At 39.8% G+C, this 18190-nt stretch overlaps 1 protein-coding gene across 1 annotated transcript; it reads right to left on the reverse strand.

Annotated features, from left to right (window-relative positions):
* Nucleotides 1–250: 250 nt before the first annotated feature.
* LOC110307257 (cystatin-S-like) lies at nt 251–3864 on the reverse strand. Its single transcript, XM_021179529.1, has 3 exons — nt 3637–3864; nt 1360–1473; nt 251–334 (listed from the first exon to the last, which is right to left on the reverse strand). The coding sequence occupies exons 1-3, from the start codon at nt 3862–3864 to the stop codon at nt 251–253; spliced, it is 426 nt and encodes a 141-aa protein (XP_021035188.1).
* Nucleotides 3865–18190: the final 14326 nt, after the last annotated feature.

Consider the following 18190-nt stretch of genomic DNA (forward strand, 5'->3'; position numbering starts at 1 on the left):
CACTATCTGTTTTATGACCAGCACCTGGAGCACTAAGCCACAACAGCCACACTCCCAAGCCTGAGCCCAAAAGCCTCGAATTTTGTTACTTCTTCACCTGCATGTAATTGTACATGCTTAGCAGTCTAATCCATGGCTGATTTTTCTGCAGGTAATGTGAAATTCATTCATCAGAGCAACATAATCCATTTTGAGTGTTGAGGAAGTGCCAGAGAGGTCTGCATTCTGCACTGTACCGATTGAAAAAAACTTAGTATCCATCACAGTTGAAGTCCATCAGGATTATATAATCTGCCCACGAGGGTAAAAGAACCTCAAAAGAGCAGGATTCACGCTATAAAAGTAAACAAGAAGATTGATCAGTGCTGGATAAAGCTAAGAGGAAATTTGAAACCAGAACTGTTTGACGGAAGTGGCACAGGTGAATCTAAGAAACCTCTGCCAAACTTAACAACACTCTGCCTGATTCAGTAGTGTCTGATGATCAACAACATAATGAAGTCCATCTACCATATGACATCCACCTACATTTTAGGGTCACAGGGCTTCTCATTTCTTTGCCAAAACATCCCTTTTGGAAACATCCTATGACTCATTCCAGGGTCTCAAGTCAGGAAAGTAGCATAGATTCAGTGCACAAGACCATTTCACTCCCAGACAGGGACAATTTGGTGCATGGAACACAGACATTCCTGAGAGCTACATAGTAGAGAAGTTGACATGAAGAGGAATTTCCACTATAAATAAAGTCACTGTATTTCCAGTGGACCGCTATCAGGAGAAAGGCTGGCATTGAGAAAGACCAGCTCAAAGGGCTCATTTACTTTCAGGGTATTCTGAACAGAAGCTCTGCTTGAATGTGTAAGCTTCTGTTCCCAGCAATGAAACCTGTTGCTGCCTCTTCCAGTCCAACCAAGCCAAACCCCAGTGTTCCCAGAGTATATAATTCACACTTTAACTTACAGAGCAACTCAAATTATATATATATATATATATATATATATATATATATATATATATATATACACACACACACATTATACCTCCAGTGCTAGATATATTGTCAGTACTTCCTGTACGAATTCTTAACTAAGTACCCACATATACACATACACACTTCTCTGAAGACCCATGTATAACTTACATATCTTTCCATATTTGCCCAAGGAAAGACCCAAAAATTGTCTTATCTACTTATATGCACACACACACACAAAACACACACAAACACAGGACCTTCCATATTTGCAAGTATTGCATGAGTGTATGGAATTGATCCCAAATGTACTTTCACAAGCTCACAAGCTTGTACATCCCTCTACTTGCACAACATGTCTCTAGCATATGATGTGTTCATACCTCTTGCTTGTCAGTCTGTTCATTTAAGGGACAGTTGGTCAAGTCAATCTGGTTCTTCATACATGTTGTTTTGCCTAGGATCACATCAAAAAAGAAGGTCTTTCCAGATTTTGTCTACAGAGAAAGCAAAGATTCACTTTTAACATTAGGTTAAACCACACATGGACTCTTTTATTTTCCAGTGAGACAAAACACAGAAACCATAGTCTTCCTAAATCTTTGGATGAGTAGGTAGCTCTGAGGTGTCAGCCAGGGTACAGGCAATAAAATTTTGTATTCTGCAATGGGAGGCTGCTCAGAGCACTAGTGATGTCTGAAGGCTAATATACAGGTCTAACTTGAGGCTGAAGCCCACAAATGAGGAAGAAGTAGCTCTATTCCAGTGAGTGATGTGTGGGAACTCACTATTAAATTTCAGCTGACTTCTTATCAAAGTGGAAAATGCACTCTTTTCTTTTATTCAGACTCATCCCTACACAATCATGAGGACATGGGATGCTTCACTGAAAGAATGTTTTACTACAAAAGGAATACATTCTTATATTGTCTTCACCTTAAGAACAACTGTTAATAGGAATAAATATTGCATGTGAAATTCTCAAGGGTATCTTACTTTTTAATTAAATATATTTAGCACTTTTTCTCACATGGAATCCTAGGTTCAACCCATTCAAACTATATAGAAGCAAATAATGATAGCAGATAAAGATTTAAGAAATCTGTGAAGCCAGAAGTGAATACCATGCATCTTCTAGGATCAAGCTTCATATCAACAAAATGAGATTCACCCACAGTATTTAGTGTGCAATGGTCAGAGATTCTCTAATAGTTTACTCATCACACATAATATGCATGACTGAAGATGTTTATGTAGGGATATTTTTTTTAAGTAAGACTCAGGATATCAGAGGTGCTAGTCCCTACAGAGAGGTCTGTCAAACCAAGAAATTAACATCCTGTTGAAAGTCAACAGAGAACAGATCACAGAAACAAAATCAGACAAACACATGAGGTGAAACAAGGGTCTCAAAGACCTTTCACTTTAAATATACCTACTACCTAACTATGCTAGTAAATGTTCTTGGTCCTTATTTTTTCATACAATATTCTCCAGTATGTTTTGAAGGCCAACTCCATGCTGCTATGTTCAGGTAGATTTCCCAGGGCCCTCTATACAAATTTTTCAAGGATAATCTAAACTATCACCCAAATATCACATCTAGAGGAAATAGAAGTAATTTATGGAAGTAGATTCCTAGAACACTCCAAGATAACCATGCAAAATTAAAATAAGATCCTCTGGAATGGTGTACACCTTACTACAAAGACTCATGTGGGAACCTAGATTATCATCTGTATTCAACCTGAAGAACAATTGGATCAAAAGAACTAATATTTTGTCTGTGTGGCTATTTGCTATGAGAGAGGAAAGTATCACCCTGACAAATGTGGTTTTACATGATTTTATTATGCAACATCATCTTGTCTTCATACATCAGCTGCTTCAACTTACCTAGGCAGTATCATATTACACTTATTTAGTAACACAGGAAAATGTAGGCTTATTACCACTACTGGGTGCAAGTGATGCAATATTAAAATATATAAAAGCCTTAAGCAAAGGAAGTTCAGGCAACAGGAGGCTGTTATAAAGACACACTCAGAGCAGCTACTATTGAAACTATACAAACTGAATGAATCCATATGAGAAAAATGTGTGGAATTATTGTTTCTTGTTTTAACTTATAAAATATTTTAAAATGTATTAAAATTCAATATTACCTGATGGAAAGTGTGCACTAAACAGTTTATTAACAAAACATTTGAAAAAACCACTCACCCAGATGTGCATGGGCTTGGAGAAATAGAGAAAGCTTGGTAAACACAATCAAATGTAGTAGTAACAAAGACATTACAGATTGACAGAAAGCCTTTTCTTCTCAGAGAACAGTTTTTGACCATCTCTTCTGTTGTGGCTGCGAAGTTTACCAAGAAACAGACATGCATCCATTGTTATCATACTCTTACATTTCAAAGGAGTAAAACAGAGAGTATTCTACTTGGCGTAAGCCCACCTACTAGGACATACAGAAAACAGATCAACCTGAGGAAAGATGTAGTCAAGGGAAGAAAATGTGAATACTGACATTATGTCCACCTCAAATCACTAGTTACAAAGCAGACTGAGTCAAGATCAGAGAGCAGCAAGGTGGAGAGAATGCGATATGCTCCCCTCTATATGCATAATTCAGGCTCTCTCAATTAAGAGTCACATACCCGCTTTCGGACACTCTTCACTTCCACCACGCGGCTCACGTACAAGTCACTGCGTTTTTCATTGTACTGGAATACAGCACCGTTCAGGGCTTCTTGGGCACCTTCCTCCTCCATACTAGATTCCTCTGTGTCACCCGCAATCTGACTTAGCACAGGGTAAAGACTCAGATTCAGAAACAATGTGAGGGTGGTCAGCAGAAATAGTTGAGTGTAGAGCAGGCAGGCCATGGTCTTAGAATTGGAATTGGACCCAAGGCTAAAAGTGGAACTGCAATATGCCTGGATCAATCAGTGAGTACCTCCTGCAAATAAGTTAGCCTTTTATCTTGTACTCTTAGTTTACATTGACTCCTTGCCAATACCATATGTTTTTTCACCCTTTCCCCTCCTTCTTCTACTCCTGCCCTCTATATTTTCTCTCCTCTAATTGCTTCTAAAAGATGCCAGATCTCCAACCTCTTGTTTCCCTTTCTGGGACACATATTCCTCTTCCCCAAATTTCCAACTTCTCTGTATCTCCCCTACTTCTTATTCTTGCACAGTTCCTGGCTAACTGGTCTCCTCAGCTTTATCCACAAAACATATACTTCCCCTTTTGAGCTTTCCTAGGTTGGTCTTCTTGCATAACAGAAGATATCACCATTCTCTGGCCTTCAAATTCCTACAGCATCCAAGTTGAACACTTATTGGTTCAGAAATGCTTTATCTTCAGGATCCCAAGAGAGCAGTATCATCCAAGGTCAAGATACACAATTCCTCATGGAAATGTAGTATTTCATGGAACCTAGGAAGTTTCAGTACTGCCCTTTTCAGAGGTAAAACTTCTGAAACAACCTTCAACTTTGACAGTGGCAGGTTGTTTTCTTTCTACAACCCATTAACACCAGCCATTAAATTCAGTAAAGGAAGCTCCTTTAAGGTTGACTCCCCAAGTATGCTCTGATTTGATCAGAGGGCCAAAGCCAAAAGTTAGGACAGGAAATAACCAACTGTCCTATGACTTGCACATGATTAATCTGAGAAGAATTAAATATGTAAAAAAGCAATGGGCTTGAAGAGATGCCTCGGAGATAAAGAGTACTTGAGGTTCTTACTGAAAATGTGAGTTAAGTTCCTAGTACCCAACTAAGGTAGTTGACAAACTTATATGACCAGCTAAGCAGAAGTCATGCTCTGGCTTCCATGGTCTCTCTCTCTCTCTCTCTCTCTCTCTCTCTCTCTCTCTCTCTCTCTCNACACACACACACACACACACACACACACCAGAGAGGGAGGGGAAGGGAGAGGGGAAGGGGAGATGGGGAGCAAGAGGGGGAAGGGAGCACTAGAGAGAAAGAGAGAGAGAGAGAGAGAGAGAGAGAGAGAGAGAGAGAGAGAGAGAGAGAGAGAAACACACACACACACACACTCCTCCATATAGCTGGGTAGACAACAACATTAGTACCAGAAAAATGGGGATTAGATCAAACATAATCGTGTCCTTGTAAGCTTTTTTCCAGGTATTTTAGCTTTGCTAATAGGAATAAAGTTTAAATCTGCCCAGTCCTTACTCCATATCATTTCTTGATGATGCAAGACTGCTGGAACAATTGAAATTCTTGCTGATGAGGGAAAGAATAAAGTACTATATCTTCCTGATAAATATCCAAAAAGAAAGAAACTGAATTACTAGAGTAGTGTTTTTCCATTTGCCCAGAATTATGATGGAATTTCAGACAAATTATTGCCCAGAGACAGAAAGGAAGGTGATATAATTCATCCTCACTCAAACATCTGAAACTCTGTGTCCAGAAACATATGAAAACCTATGATTGGACATTTGAAGAATATGAGAAGTTCCCTGCATGATTAACTGTTACCTAACATGCACCCCACAGAACAGACTCCACACAGAATCTCTTTGACCTTACTTCAGATCAGGTCTGGATCTCATGGAATACGCATTTTGCAAGATTAGTTCATGTCTCTCAAGTTAAAATGATTACTATCAAATTTCATTCAGCAAAAGAAGTAAATTTATGGCTGATATTCTTAAAATGAAGAAAAACTCTCCTTGGAAGTTTGGAAGTTTGTAGTAATTCAGTGCTTCTGTGCTTAGATTTGTAGCACTATTCTTTACTATTCAAGTGTTTCACTTCCAAAGTCTATATCATAAGTTGGGAGGATTCATGAGCTCACACTTAAATCAGCAGGTAAACCCAAAACCCAGTTCTCTGGTCACTCACATCTGCTCCACCAGAATTTTAACAGATTATGCCTAGTTTTTATTATTTAATTTAAAATTTAACATCTGCAGCAATGTGACAGAGTGACACCTTTTCCTATAAACATTCAAATTTAAGGGCAAACATTACAAAGTTGGCTTCCTCTACAATCAAGGAAACTTTTTGTTAAAGTATGCTATGTCCTTCTATGTTATGAATGATGAAATCTGAATAAATGGAAGATATGTATGCTCTTTGGTTTGTGGGATTTTTATGGGACGAAGATAAATGTCAGTTATCAGTGACAGACTTTGGAAAGTACACCAAGATCCCCTCATCCTGAGCTGCAGGTTCCAGGCTTGAATTAGTTCTGTACTGCTCCTAGTGACTTCACTTTTCCTCAGAACAGCCCTGCATTTCTGTCCAGAAAACTGATCATTGGCAATATCCTGGATGGCTTCTCCAAGCTGCCTTCTCTTCCTGAGTCTATGGAAAGTTCTGTGCCCTCACTCACAACAGAAGATTTCTGGAGAAAAAAATGCCCAGAAGAAAACAAGTTATAAGAAAGAGGTTTAATAACTGATGCTGGGAGTTTTGGTTTGTAAGCATTATCGATCATAATGGAAAAATGTATGACCTCCTGAACATTATGACACTCTTAAGTAATGTAGTTACAACCATGTAAACCTCACACAAGTGCTGTAACTGAGTCAAGCTCTTCTCTATAAAGTATAGTTGTAACTAAATACTACATTGATGTGATCTTGTGTAGACCCTAAGAAACATGTGTGAACACATAGTCTGAGATTTACAAGAAAAAAAAAATAAAGGTATAAGAACATGGCAAAAGTCACAGACTTAGTTGGTATACAAGATTTTGTATTGTGAATACTCATAGGGGAAGATATTAATGAATGTATGACTATTCTATGAGCACATGAATTATATATTATCATATATGTACATGGATGTATATAATGGTATGTGTGGATCTGTTGCAGAACTTGTGGAAACACATGTTTTATTTTTTTTTCAAAGAAAATGGTGTGTTTCTTTAGGAGCATGCATACTTTTTCATGGAGTGGTTGTTCATATAAATAGCACTTGGAGAACTATCTAAGTGCATTTAGAAGTATTCTGAATTGTTCAGTAGGATCAGGATATGGAAATTCTGGCATAAGATAATTTATTGTTCTTGCTTCCTGGACTGGAAGAGGTAGCTTCAGGTTACTTGGCAACATTAAACTTCTTATTAAAACCTAAGTGTCTTTCAGAACATGATGATTGCAAGGTGGCCCTGCAATATCATCCAATGCCCAATGTTTTTTCCTAAACAGAAATATTCCTGACATATAATAGCACTTGTTATAGCTCTAATGCCTCATGAACACTTTTGATATGTATTGTCTAAATCTTTGTTTCAAACCCCAAATTAATCTGGGCTGTCCCAGGTTCATTTGTTGATGTTAAGTATGGCACTTAATGTATCCTACTGCTATTACCTCTGAGGTATTATCATGATTCAAGAACTGGTCCTTAAAGTTCAGTATTTAGGCAAATTAATGAGAAATCTTTTGAACCAGGGAAGGAGACTAATGTAATCCAGAAGCATGAAAGCAAGTTTTATAGATCAACAAAAACTGGATGATCTAGCTGAGGTTTTTATTGTTCTTGTTGTTCGTATTGTTGTTTTGGTTTTCTTTTGATTTTTGTTTGTTTGTTTGTTTGTTTGTTTTTAGAGGATTTGGATATGTGTCTTAAGAACATCAGTGCTTACCACTATTCTGACATATTTACTTTAAAACTTGATTTTAGCTCTAACAAGAGCTCTTTATTTTGCAGAGAGAAAGAGGAGTCTATACTGTGGTCTGGATGAACCACATGTCCTTGGGAAGTTGCAGCTGTCACAGAGCCTAAGTCAGTTTCTACCAAGTTCTGCTGTGTGGACTTAAATGGTTCCCTGCAGTTCTTCTTCACTCAGTAAGATTCTCATGCCCAGGGGAGTAGATCTTAGATACCTAGCATGAAGAACTTTGTATAGTAACCTGATAAAGCTAGGCTCTCAAACCTGAGATGCTTCCCTTTGTCCATTTCTCCTTAGGTTCTAACTTTCCAGTATATTACTCTCACACTTTGCACACTTCTTCATCAATAAGAAACCCCAACATCTTGTTTTGAGCTGCACCATCCTCAGACTGTATACAGTTTTGGAGATCATTGAGATTACATAGTGCTCCTGTACATATTAGCGTATCATGTCAAGCTCTGTTTTCTCTGTGATATAAAAAAATCATAGTTGAGAAACAGCATAATTGGCAGGGAACCCATTTTTTACAATCACTGTCTCCAGGCAAGGGCTTCAGTAAGGGGAAATCATGTCTACCACCCTCAATCCTCAACTGCAGTTTTAGGAATGAGACTGATAAAGGAACATAAATTGTTTGGTGACCATAATGAAAAGGAGTGACTCATCCACATGTACCCAAATTACTTACTTGAGATTATGAACTGCACAGCTCAGGTCCCCAGAAAACCCACACTTGACGTTTCCTGAACATTCCATTTCCATGCAATATAGGTTTAGGCACATACAGAAAGCATAGACAGAAAATATATCCTTGTCATGTAAGTAAAACACTATACACAATCCAAGACATGGTGACATAATACAGAGGAAGGTGAGGTGCATTCCCATTCATAATTTGTTATTGGGACCAACTGGTATGTCTAGGATCACAATGTATGATCCTATGGATGCATCCATTCTCTATACTCCAGACGACACTAGTGCCTACACAAATCATGTATGATCAAGTAGGTCCTGATGGTTGACATTGATACACCCTGCTTATTTGAGTGCTAGCACAAACAACATATGATCAAAGCAATATTTGTTTTGGGTTCCTGGATCCTTTACTCCTGGACTTGGGTTGTAACACCTGTTCATTAAGCAGTTAACCAAAGTGTCACACAACCAAGTATCCGCTAGAGAAATCAAGACCTTGTATTTCTGTACTCATATTTCACTTTTATGAATCTTAAATTTACATATTAAGATATATGTCCCAGCTGGATAATAGTATCCCTAAATTGTTGGGAACAAAATAAAGGAAGGACCCTGGAGGGGGACCCAGGAAGAAGTGGGATAGGAAAAAGATGCCCACACCCCACCAGAGTTTTCCTATTCTCTGGTCAGTCAGGCTGCTACTTACCCTATCCACTCATCCCTGGGTGGGTATTTCTCTATCCCTCTCTTCAGGTAATGGCCAAGGGGCAGCCCTGCCTGGGGACACCTCCCCCCGGAGCTACTTTGCTAAAGCCACCAGGGTTGTGGGACAGAGGAAATGGGGGAAGAAATTCCCAACACTGACCAGAGTATGCAGCAGAACTTGAAGGGCAGAAAGAGACTCTCTATGGTTTAAGAGCTTTATTATAAAAATGCAGGGGAAAGAGAGAAGGTATGAGAGAAGGGGGGGAGGCTAGAGAGAAGAAGAGAGAAAGAGGAAGAGAGGAGAAGAAAGACAAAGAGAAAGGGAAGAAGAGAGATAAGTGAGAGATGAGAGAGGTGACAGGAAAAAGGAGTGAGAGAGGGAGGTGGGGGCTGATCACCCCTTTTATGGTCTTCACTGTTGCTAGGTAACTGGAGCAGAGTTTAGCCTGAAGGTCAGAAGCTTGGGCCATTGCTTATGTGACTACTGACCATGCTTCTCTTGTGGGGGCTGTGGGAGGTGGTACCTTAGGCAGGGACTGGAGTTCCTGGAGCATGAGGGAATGCCTACCGTGTCGTGTAGGTGAATTATGACCATCAGGGTTCAGACCTCAGCTTGACTGGATACCAGCCTGCAATTCCCCACAATTCCTTCTCTTTTTTTTATTAGAAAAAATTGTGGTGGAGGGAGTCACTGATATGACTGTGACAATTTTAATTGTGAAAATTTAGAATTGAGTGTTATTATCAGAAAAAAAAATATAGCCTAGAGAAGTAGCAGAACAAAGCCAGAGTAGTAAGAAGAGTTGAGGGTACGAGTTAAAAAGGCAAGAGATTGAGTTGAGAAGGCAAAAGACTGTACATTCAGTCAGTTTCATTGGTACATGCACAATTTGAGGGTAATAAAATCCATTGTTGAACAGCAATTAATTAATCTAGATAGACATTATGCTTTCCTCGCTATCAGTTAACTTTCCCCGAAGTTCAACAACCATTTGGCTTTAGCAAAGAGTCCATCTGTAGCTGGAAGGTCCCAAGTCTGTCTTCTGTAACGTTAATGCATGTCTCCGGAGCCTTCAGTCAGATGAGATTTTTTGAGGAAGGCAGCTTTGTCTGTAGGTCCCTGTAGATGGTGCTGTCTCAGGTGGATCTGTGGCAGCAGGTCCTGTGTGGAAATAGACCTGTAGAGTAATTGTAACAAAGGAGCAGAACACCAACAGAGGATATCTGCATAGTGTGGATAGCAAAAGTTATGCCTGCAATGGTTTGCTTAGGAGCACATCCCAGTTCCTTTGGATGGCTAAGGAAGAAAATATCACGTTAATTGTGTGACTGGGGTAGGCCCTTAACAGTTCTTCTGTAAAAGAAAACATGTTATTAATTATGGATTGGACAACTTTTGCACCTTAAAGGAAATTTTAAACAAATTGTAAGGCTTTTTGGACATATATGATGAATACTAGAGAGAAAAAAGATCATTTACAAAAAGAAGCAAAAAAAATTTTTCGTTAAAAAGCACGATTCAGGCATTCCTGTAGGATAGCACAGCTTCAATGCAGCTTTCGCGAGCTTATCTGGATGGGGGGAGGGGCATACTTCCCCCTGTTTTCTTTTTATTTTAACTGGAGAGAAAAGGGCCACACAGCTGTCAATCACTGCCTAGCTGGGTCTTATCCGGAGTAACGAAGGACTACGGAAGTTAGAAGACTAACTTCCTTATAGTTAAACCGGTAACAAAGAATTGGAAGGGGACCTCACACCAGCCACCAGGAACACTTTGGAGAGAAAGAAAGTAACAGGACAAGTTTTTGAACTCGATAACTCACGGTCTGATGTCGGTCTCTATGCAAAGCATTCGTCAGCTGTTTCTGTCTCACTCAGATGGCATAACCATCCTCTGCTAACAGTTGTTGGGAACAAAATAAAGGGGGGACCCTGGATGGAGGACCGGGTAGAAGTGGGATAGGAAAAAAGATGCCCACACCCCACAAGAGTTTCCCTATTCTCTGAACAGTCAGAGGTGGGAGGGTTGCTACCTACCCTATCCACTCCTCCCTGGGTAGGCATTCCTCTATCCCACTCTTCAGGGGGTGGTCAAGGGACCCCCCCCCCCAGAGCTACTTTGCTAAAGCCACCAGGGTTGTGGGACAGAGGAAATAGGAAAAGAAGTTCCCAGCCCTGACCAGAGTATGCAGCGGAACTTGAAGGGCAGAGAGAGACTCTCTATGGTTTAAGAGCTTTATTATAAATATGCAGGGGAAAGAGAGAAGGTATGAGAGAAGGGGGGGGGAGGCTAGAGAGAAGACGAGAGAAAGAGGAAAAGCGAAGAGGAAAGACAAAGAGAAAGGGAAGAAGAGAGAGAAGTGAGAGATGAGAGAGGTGACAGGAGAAAGGAGTGAGAGAGGGAGGTGGGGGCTGAGGACCCCTTTTTATGGTCTTCACTGTTGCTAGGTAACTGGGGAGAAGTTTATTGATATGGAAGCGTGGACCATTGCTTAAGTGACTACTGACCATGCTTCTCTTGTGGAGGCTGTGGGAGGTGGTACCTTAGGCAGGGGCTGGAGTTCTAGGAGCATGAGGGAATTCCTACCGTGTCATGTAGGTGAAATATGACCATCAGGGTTCAGACCTCAGCCTGACTAGATACCAGCCTGCAATTCCCCACACTAAATGACAAAGCAATGTTGCCTAATAGAAACAGCTGAGTATAGGATGTCATTATATAGTGAGGTTTTCTTTTTCACTATTTTATTTATTTTTCCCATTGGGGTTGCAGCTTTCCCTCCTTCCTTTCCTCCAACTTCTCTCTCTCTCTCTCTCTCTCTCTCTCTCTCTCTCTCTCTCTCTCTCTCTCTCTCTCTCTCCTTCCTTTTTCCCTATACTTCTCCTTTTCGCCACAGATAAGGGAAGGACTTCCTTAGATATCAACCCCCATGGCAGATTATGATGCATAAGACTGAGGTTAGACAAGAGAGCCTAGTTAGGGGAAATGAATCTAAGGACAGTCAGCAGAGTCAGAGACAGTCCTTGCTCCTGCAGTAAGGAGTCTGACTTGAAGACCAAGCTACACAGGTGTTACATATGTCCAGAGTACACGTTCTCTGGTTAGTGGTTCAGTCTTTGTGAGCCATCATAGGCACAGATTAGTAGATTATTCTGTTCATTTGCTTGTGGTGTCCTTGATCCATCTAGATTCAACAATAATCTTCCTCTCTTCCACAGGATTCCTCAAGCTTGATTGATTGTCTGTGGGTTTCTGTCTCTGTGTCCATCAGTTACAGTGCAAAACTTGTAAGACGACAACTCTTGTCTTAAAGGTATAACAGAATATGATTAATACTCTCAGGGTTGGGTTCTCTATCATGGCATGTTGTAAGCCGGCCTGTGGCTTACAAGGACCGGGTACACCAGAGAGGCAGGCTGGGGCTGAAAGAGACTTCGATGGCGAGAGGTTAATGGAGCCAAGACATGATTCTGTTCAAGGCCCTCTGTTTACTAAGAGAGTGTGCTTATAAAATGTGGGAAGGCCCATCCCTTGCCAGTCCATTCTTGGAGTCTGGAGCCAGCCTGTAGGTGATGTATAGAATAGGATGTTCCTCCGGAATGCATCAGGTGCTTCTCATCAGGTAGCAGTGTCTTAGAGAGAGCAGTGTCAGGTGGCAGAACAAAAGAGCCATCTAAGTAGGAAGGCTCCACCTTAGATAATTTCCTTCACAGTGGCAGCAAGGTCAAAGTCTGGAACAGCCTACTTCAGGGCTGAGGGAGGCTACAATGGTATAGTCTTTAATTGGGCCAGCCATTGTTTGGACATTCCCTCAGTTTTTGATCCATCTTTATTCCAGCACATCTTGTAGGCATGACAAATTGTGGTGTAAGCTTTTGCAGCTGGGTTTGTATCTGAATACCTCCACAGAAATTCTTGCCTGGTTATAGGAGCTGACCATTTCAGGTTCCTTAACCCCATTTCTAGGAGTCTTTGCCAGGGTCACCCTCACATATGGCTGGGAGTCTCCACTGATATGAGCTTTAGCTCATATAAGAAATTCCACACACATGTCACTACAGATCTCATTTTACTCCTATCTCCCAGTTCTCCCTCCATCCTCCCCACATTTTATCCTTCCTATTCCCCTACTCATCCCCTCTCCCACCCAGTACCCTCCATCCATCTATCCTTCCCACAATATCTAATATATTTATCCTTCTCAGTGAGATTCAAGAGTCCTCCCTAGGGTCCTCCTTATTATTTAGCTTCCTTTGGTCTATGTATTGTAGTATGGTTATTCTGTATTGTATGGCTAATATCCACTTATATGGGAGTACATACATACCATGCTTGTCTTTATACATCAGGGCAACCTTGCTCAGGATAACTTTTCCAATTCTATCCAATGTTTGATCCAAATGTCACATACAGCAATTGTTCTTAGACAGTAGCAACTCCAGAGGAATGGCGATAATTTTATTGAGCAAAGCATGTCCAGGTGATCTGTGGCTTACAATGATACATCCGAAAAAAGTTTGTAAAAAGGAAACAGAAGACAGTGACTTAGGTGTGAATTACTTGACTGCAGTAGGATTATCTCTGGGATTCCTGGCATCTTGACAATGGGGTGAAAACATAAGAAAGTTTCAGAACTAGAAACAAGGTCTGTAAATGGTGGGTAACTGTCTCTACTGGCTCATAACTCAAACTCTTTCACAGAAAATTATTGAAGGCACAGTTTCCTCAAAGTGATAGAGGTACAGAAGAAAGCCTCATACTTCTCTCTAAGAAAGGGGAAAAAAAGATAGACCACCAGAAAACTTATATTTAAATGGAATATTTTCAGCCTAAGAAGTCAAATAGGAATGGTAATCATGTGAATGCCCAACAGGCCCTTCCATGCTTCTTGGTTCACTGGATATTCAGCATAACTCTATAATGGACAATGGTCATTGCTTCAATCACCTAGCGTCCACAAGATGTTGCACATCCCATCAAGAACTTATGATGTCTTGAATCCTTATACATAGCACAGGAGGCCGGAGGCTCAAGTTTTATCCAACTCTGGTACATTGACAAATCTCTAAGTGTGGCACAAGGCAGAATCAAAGGAGAAGATATAATGCTGACAATAAGAGATGATATTGAGAAGATATGCACTGCTACCCCCAAGTGTCTATTATCATTGGAACCTGAGGTATAAGGCAGAAGCTGGCAGTAGAAGCAGGCGTTCATCCAGAGAGATTTTAGTGTTGCATATAACTCTGATCTCTTCTGTGCCTGGTACAAGCTGTATAGGATAGCTTACAGCAAGCAAGTGAGTTTTCTTGAGAAGGCCCATATTGTGTATGGCTGAGATGAATGCACTCTGGCAGGCATGGACCCCAGAGACTTTATCCAGAATAAAGGATATTCTCACTGTTGGTATGCCTTTTCTGCCCCTGTTACATAACTGAATGAGTCTTTGGCATAACCCCACCATATTGGTCATACTTCCTATATATCAATATGAAGATGTATTTTATATTATAATACTGTTTAGATGAAATAGTAACTTTAGAGAATTCCTGAGTTCATTCAAATAATTGTAGAAAGAAAGATTAAGGACATGGTTTTAGTTGTTTTGCTATGAAGATATAATAAATTAGAATCAAGAATATAATGTGTCCCTCATCAAAATAATAAATAAAAACTGTTATATAAGGAGTCAAATGTGTTTCCATAAATTGTACTAAGGTGCTGGTGTTTCCAATTTGCTACAGTCTTTGCAATATTATTGGCCCATTACAAACAATTGCCCTTCCTCAACTCTCTTCAGAGTTTATGAGTAAGTTATGTGATAAAAAGTCTTGAGTTCCCTGCCCCCACCAGGACCCCTTCAATAATGGAGCATCAAATAAAGAGGAAACACCTTCACAAATATCCTCTTTATTCTCTATTAGGGACTGAAATATTTCCTCACAGTGCCAGTTATCAGCTTCTCCTCATGAGTTCTTTAATCCTTCAAAAACAATATCACTTCAGTTACTATTAAAGGACAAACTGCGGCTGCCATATTGAACTACAACCTTGAAACCCTCTGGAACACAGCTTCATTTTGCTGACTCTGAGATGTAAATCTTTTCCTATAGTGCTTTTTAATTTAATCTATAACATAAAGGGTCATTTAGAGTGTTTTTCTTCCATTTGACACTTCACAACCTAGCCCTCTTTCATCTACATGGACCTCAGTATTATTCTGTATGATCCCACAGAAAAGTCTAATGATATTATTACTCTTCTAACCCAAATCCTTCTATAGTCTATCTCAAATCATATGATCAGGTTTGTCACAGCAGTACACTATGATTCTGATAACCATATCATTGTCTTATTGTGGATACAGGTAAAAATTATATAAGCAGAAACAACATGGAGAGGAAATAATTTTTTTCATCGAAATCACTCAGTATCATTTCATTGCTAAGGAAATTCAGAGGAGCAACTCAAACATGGTAGGAAATTTGGGTGCGAGTTGTTGTCCCTTCTCATCAACTTCTCATTATCTAAATATTCTATCTACATATTCCTTTTAGAATTCTTTCATACCTGTTTAGTTTTGAGACCCACACATTTGAACCTTGACTGACTTTTGACCACACATTACAAGTGATTCACTGGAGCCTGATGGAGCTTACTGCTGGGTACACAAGAAAGGGAAATCTCTCTCTCAGAAACCACCAGCACTCCTTCATACAGCAGGGACAAGTAATGCCCCTTAATTCTATCTCTGTTACAAGAATGATTTTTGAGGAAACAAACTTGTTTAGTACCATTCTTAAGTAGACCCAGTACAGGAACTATCAGCTTCTTGGAAATTATGTTTTCATAGTTCAAAGTCTATAAGATAAAACCTGGCAGCCAGTTTATTTTTTAAATTTCTACTATTTTATATTCTTTCTTCTCCCACTTCTTAGATATTTCATCAGCACTTTTAGATGCAATAAACATTGTGTTTAGGAAAGACTATTCACCAATTTTTTTTTCATCTAAATGCCTTGAACTGCCATATGCTCACTATTTTTAACTCCTGCCACCATGCAAGTAATCAGTTGGTGTTCATGAAATTAAAAGTCAATGCTTCCTTTTAGAGAATCCAATCCTGAGATGCATATTTTTCCTGTAAAAGCTCTGTGTAACTATAAAAACCACATACTACATACTTTCAATACTGACAATTGTTGGGGCCCAGAATCCCCTGGAATCTTGTCCTGGGCCATTACCTAACACTGTTTTTCTTCTTCCACTATCTTGCTTCTGTTTAGTAATTGACTTGAGACATTTTACAATAAGGGCTTTTCTTTTCCTTTACAATGAGGGCATTCATTTCCCTTCACAATGAGGACCTTTTTACAATGGGGACACTCATTAATGTGTTACCTAGCACCACTGGTTTGGCCTGTGTACCTGAGCAAATTCTGTTTGTGGTATTCAGCTTTAAAAGCCCCCAACTTCCAGTGAATAAACAAGGTTTGGACAGAATTTTTGTCTTGTCTCCTTCCTTTGTGTCTTCTGATCTCAAAATTTCTCATTGTAGCTCCCTTCCCTAGAGAACCCTGTTGTTTAAGTCCTGAAGTTAGGGGCAGACAATTATACTTTTTTTCATATCTGGAAATATTTGTAAGTATTCAAATTATAATTCTCTCTCATTCTACCATCTCTCTATGTTGCCTTGATAGGTGAAGTCAAAAGAGCAGTGTTATCTGTTTTCATTGATAATGAATATGTAGAAATACTTCCCTAGTTCATGGTTTGAAATGAGCCCACAAGATGGATTATCACTTTGGGCTCTTGTGCTCTTAAAGAAATGTGTATTTCCGAATTTTAGTCTTATCTACAATTAGCCCTTGCATTGTAAGTAGCTATATCTGTGTCACAGCATTGACTATGGGGTTTTAATGGAGCCATCAAAGATTCTTTCCCAGAATAGGCCTTGGTTCAACTTTAGACTTGCTTATGCTTTTTCTTCAACAAATGCTACTTTTCATTTTACGTTTTAGTATTAGCTTCTTGTTTGAGTGAAGACCTCAAAAGAGTGGTGGCAAATAATAATCATGCAAGAAATTATTACCTGTCCATGTTGGTATTTCCTTTGCCAAGGACATTATTTTATTAAATATAAAATCAACCTCAGTGAAGTTTAGAACAGAGAACCAATAGACCCACACTCTTTGCAGAATATAATTCCAGTGCCAGATAACTGCAGTAGATTCTAGTCCATTTCCCATTATATGCTTTACTATCCTCTAATATCTTGTTAGCCAGACTACAATCATTTGATAAGAATTCTGGGTTTTCAAACTGCCCCCCCCATGTTTTATTAATTAATTATTTTATTTATATACATGCCAAATCCTACCACCTTCCTGGTCTTCCCTCTTCTCTTTCTTCTCCTCTGACAGGATGCCCCCTGGATATTCTCCCATGGTGAAGCATTAAATATCTACAATATTAGGCACATTATCTGTCACTGAGGTTAGATAATGCAGCCCTCGGCTACATATGTGCTAGTGTCCTTGGAGGAGCACATATATGTTTTTGCTTAGTCACTCAGCCTCTGGGAACTCACAGGAGTCCAGAATAATTGACACTGTTGGTCTTCCTGTGCAGTTGCCATTTCCTTAAATTCGTTAATCCTTGCTCTAACTCTTCTGTAGGGGTCCAAGTCCTCAATCCCATAAATGTTTGTAGCTATCTGCTGCTTCTGTCTCAGTCAACTGCTGGTTTGAGCTTTCCAGAAGACAGCCATGTAAGGTTCCTGTCGGAAAGCACAGCATAGCATCCGTAAAAGTGTTGGGGATTGCTGCCCACCTGTGGGATGGATCCCAAGTTAGGCCAGTCATTGGTTGAAAATTCCTTTGGTCTTTGTTCTGTTTTCGTCCCTGCATTTCTTTTAGACAGAAGTTTAGGGTCAAAATTTTTTATAGGTGTGTTAGTGTCTTAGTCAGGGTTTCTATTCCTGCACAAACATCATGACCAAGAAGCAAGTTGGGGAGGAAAGGGTTTATTCAGCTTACATTTCCATACTGCTGTTCATCACCAAAGGAAGTCAGGACTGGAACTCAAGCAGGTCAGAAATCAGGAGCTGGTGCAGAGGCCATGGAGGGATGTTCTTTA

This window comes from Mus caroli, chromosome 2, assembly GCF_900094665.2.
Source record: "Mus caroli chromosome 2, CAROLI_EIJ_v1.1, whole genome shotgun sequence".
In the NCBI taxonomy this organism is placed as follows: Eukaryota; Metazoa; Chordata; class Mammalia; order Rodentia; family Muridae; genus Mus; species Mus caroli.

Coding starts and splice junctions, on each gene's coding strand:
- LOC110307257 (XM_021179529.1), bottom strand. CDS start 3,864: ATGGCCTGCCTGCTCTACACTCAACTATTTCTGCTGACCACCCTCACA. Junction 1,474..3,636: donor TGAAGAGTGTCCGAAAGCGG/GTATGTGACTCT, acceptor CTTTCTCTGTAG/ACAAAATCTGGAAAGACCTT. Junction 335..1,359: donor AACAGACTGACAAGCAAGAG/GTATGAACACAT, acceptor TTACTTTTATAG/CGTGAATCCTGCTCTTTTGA.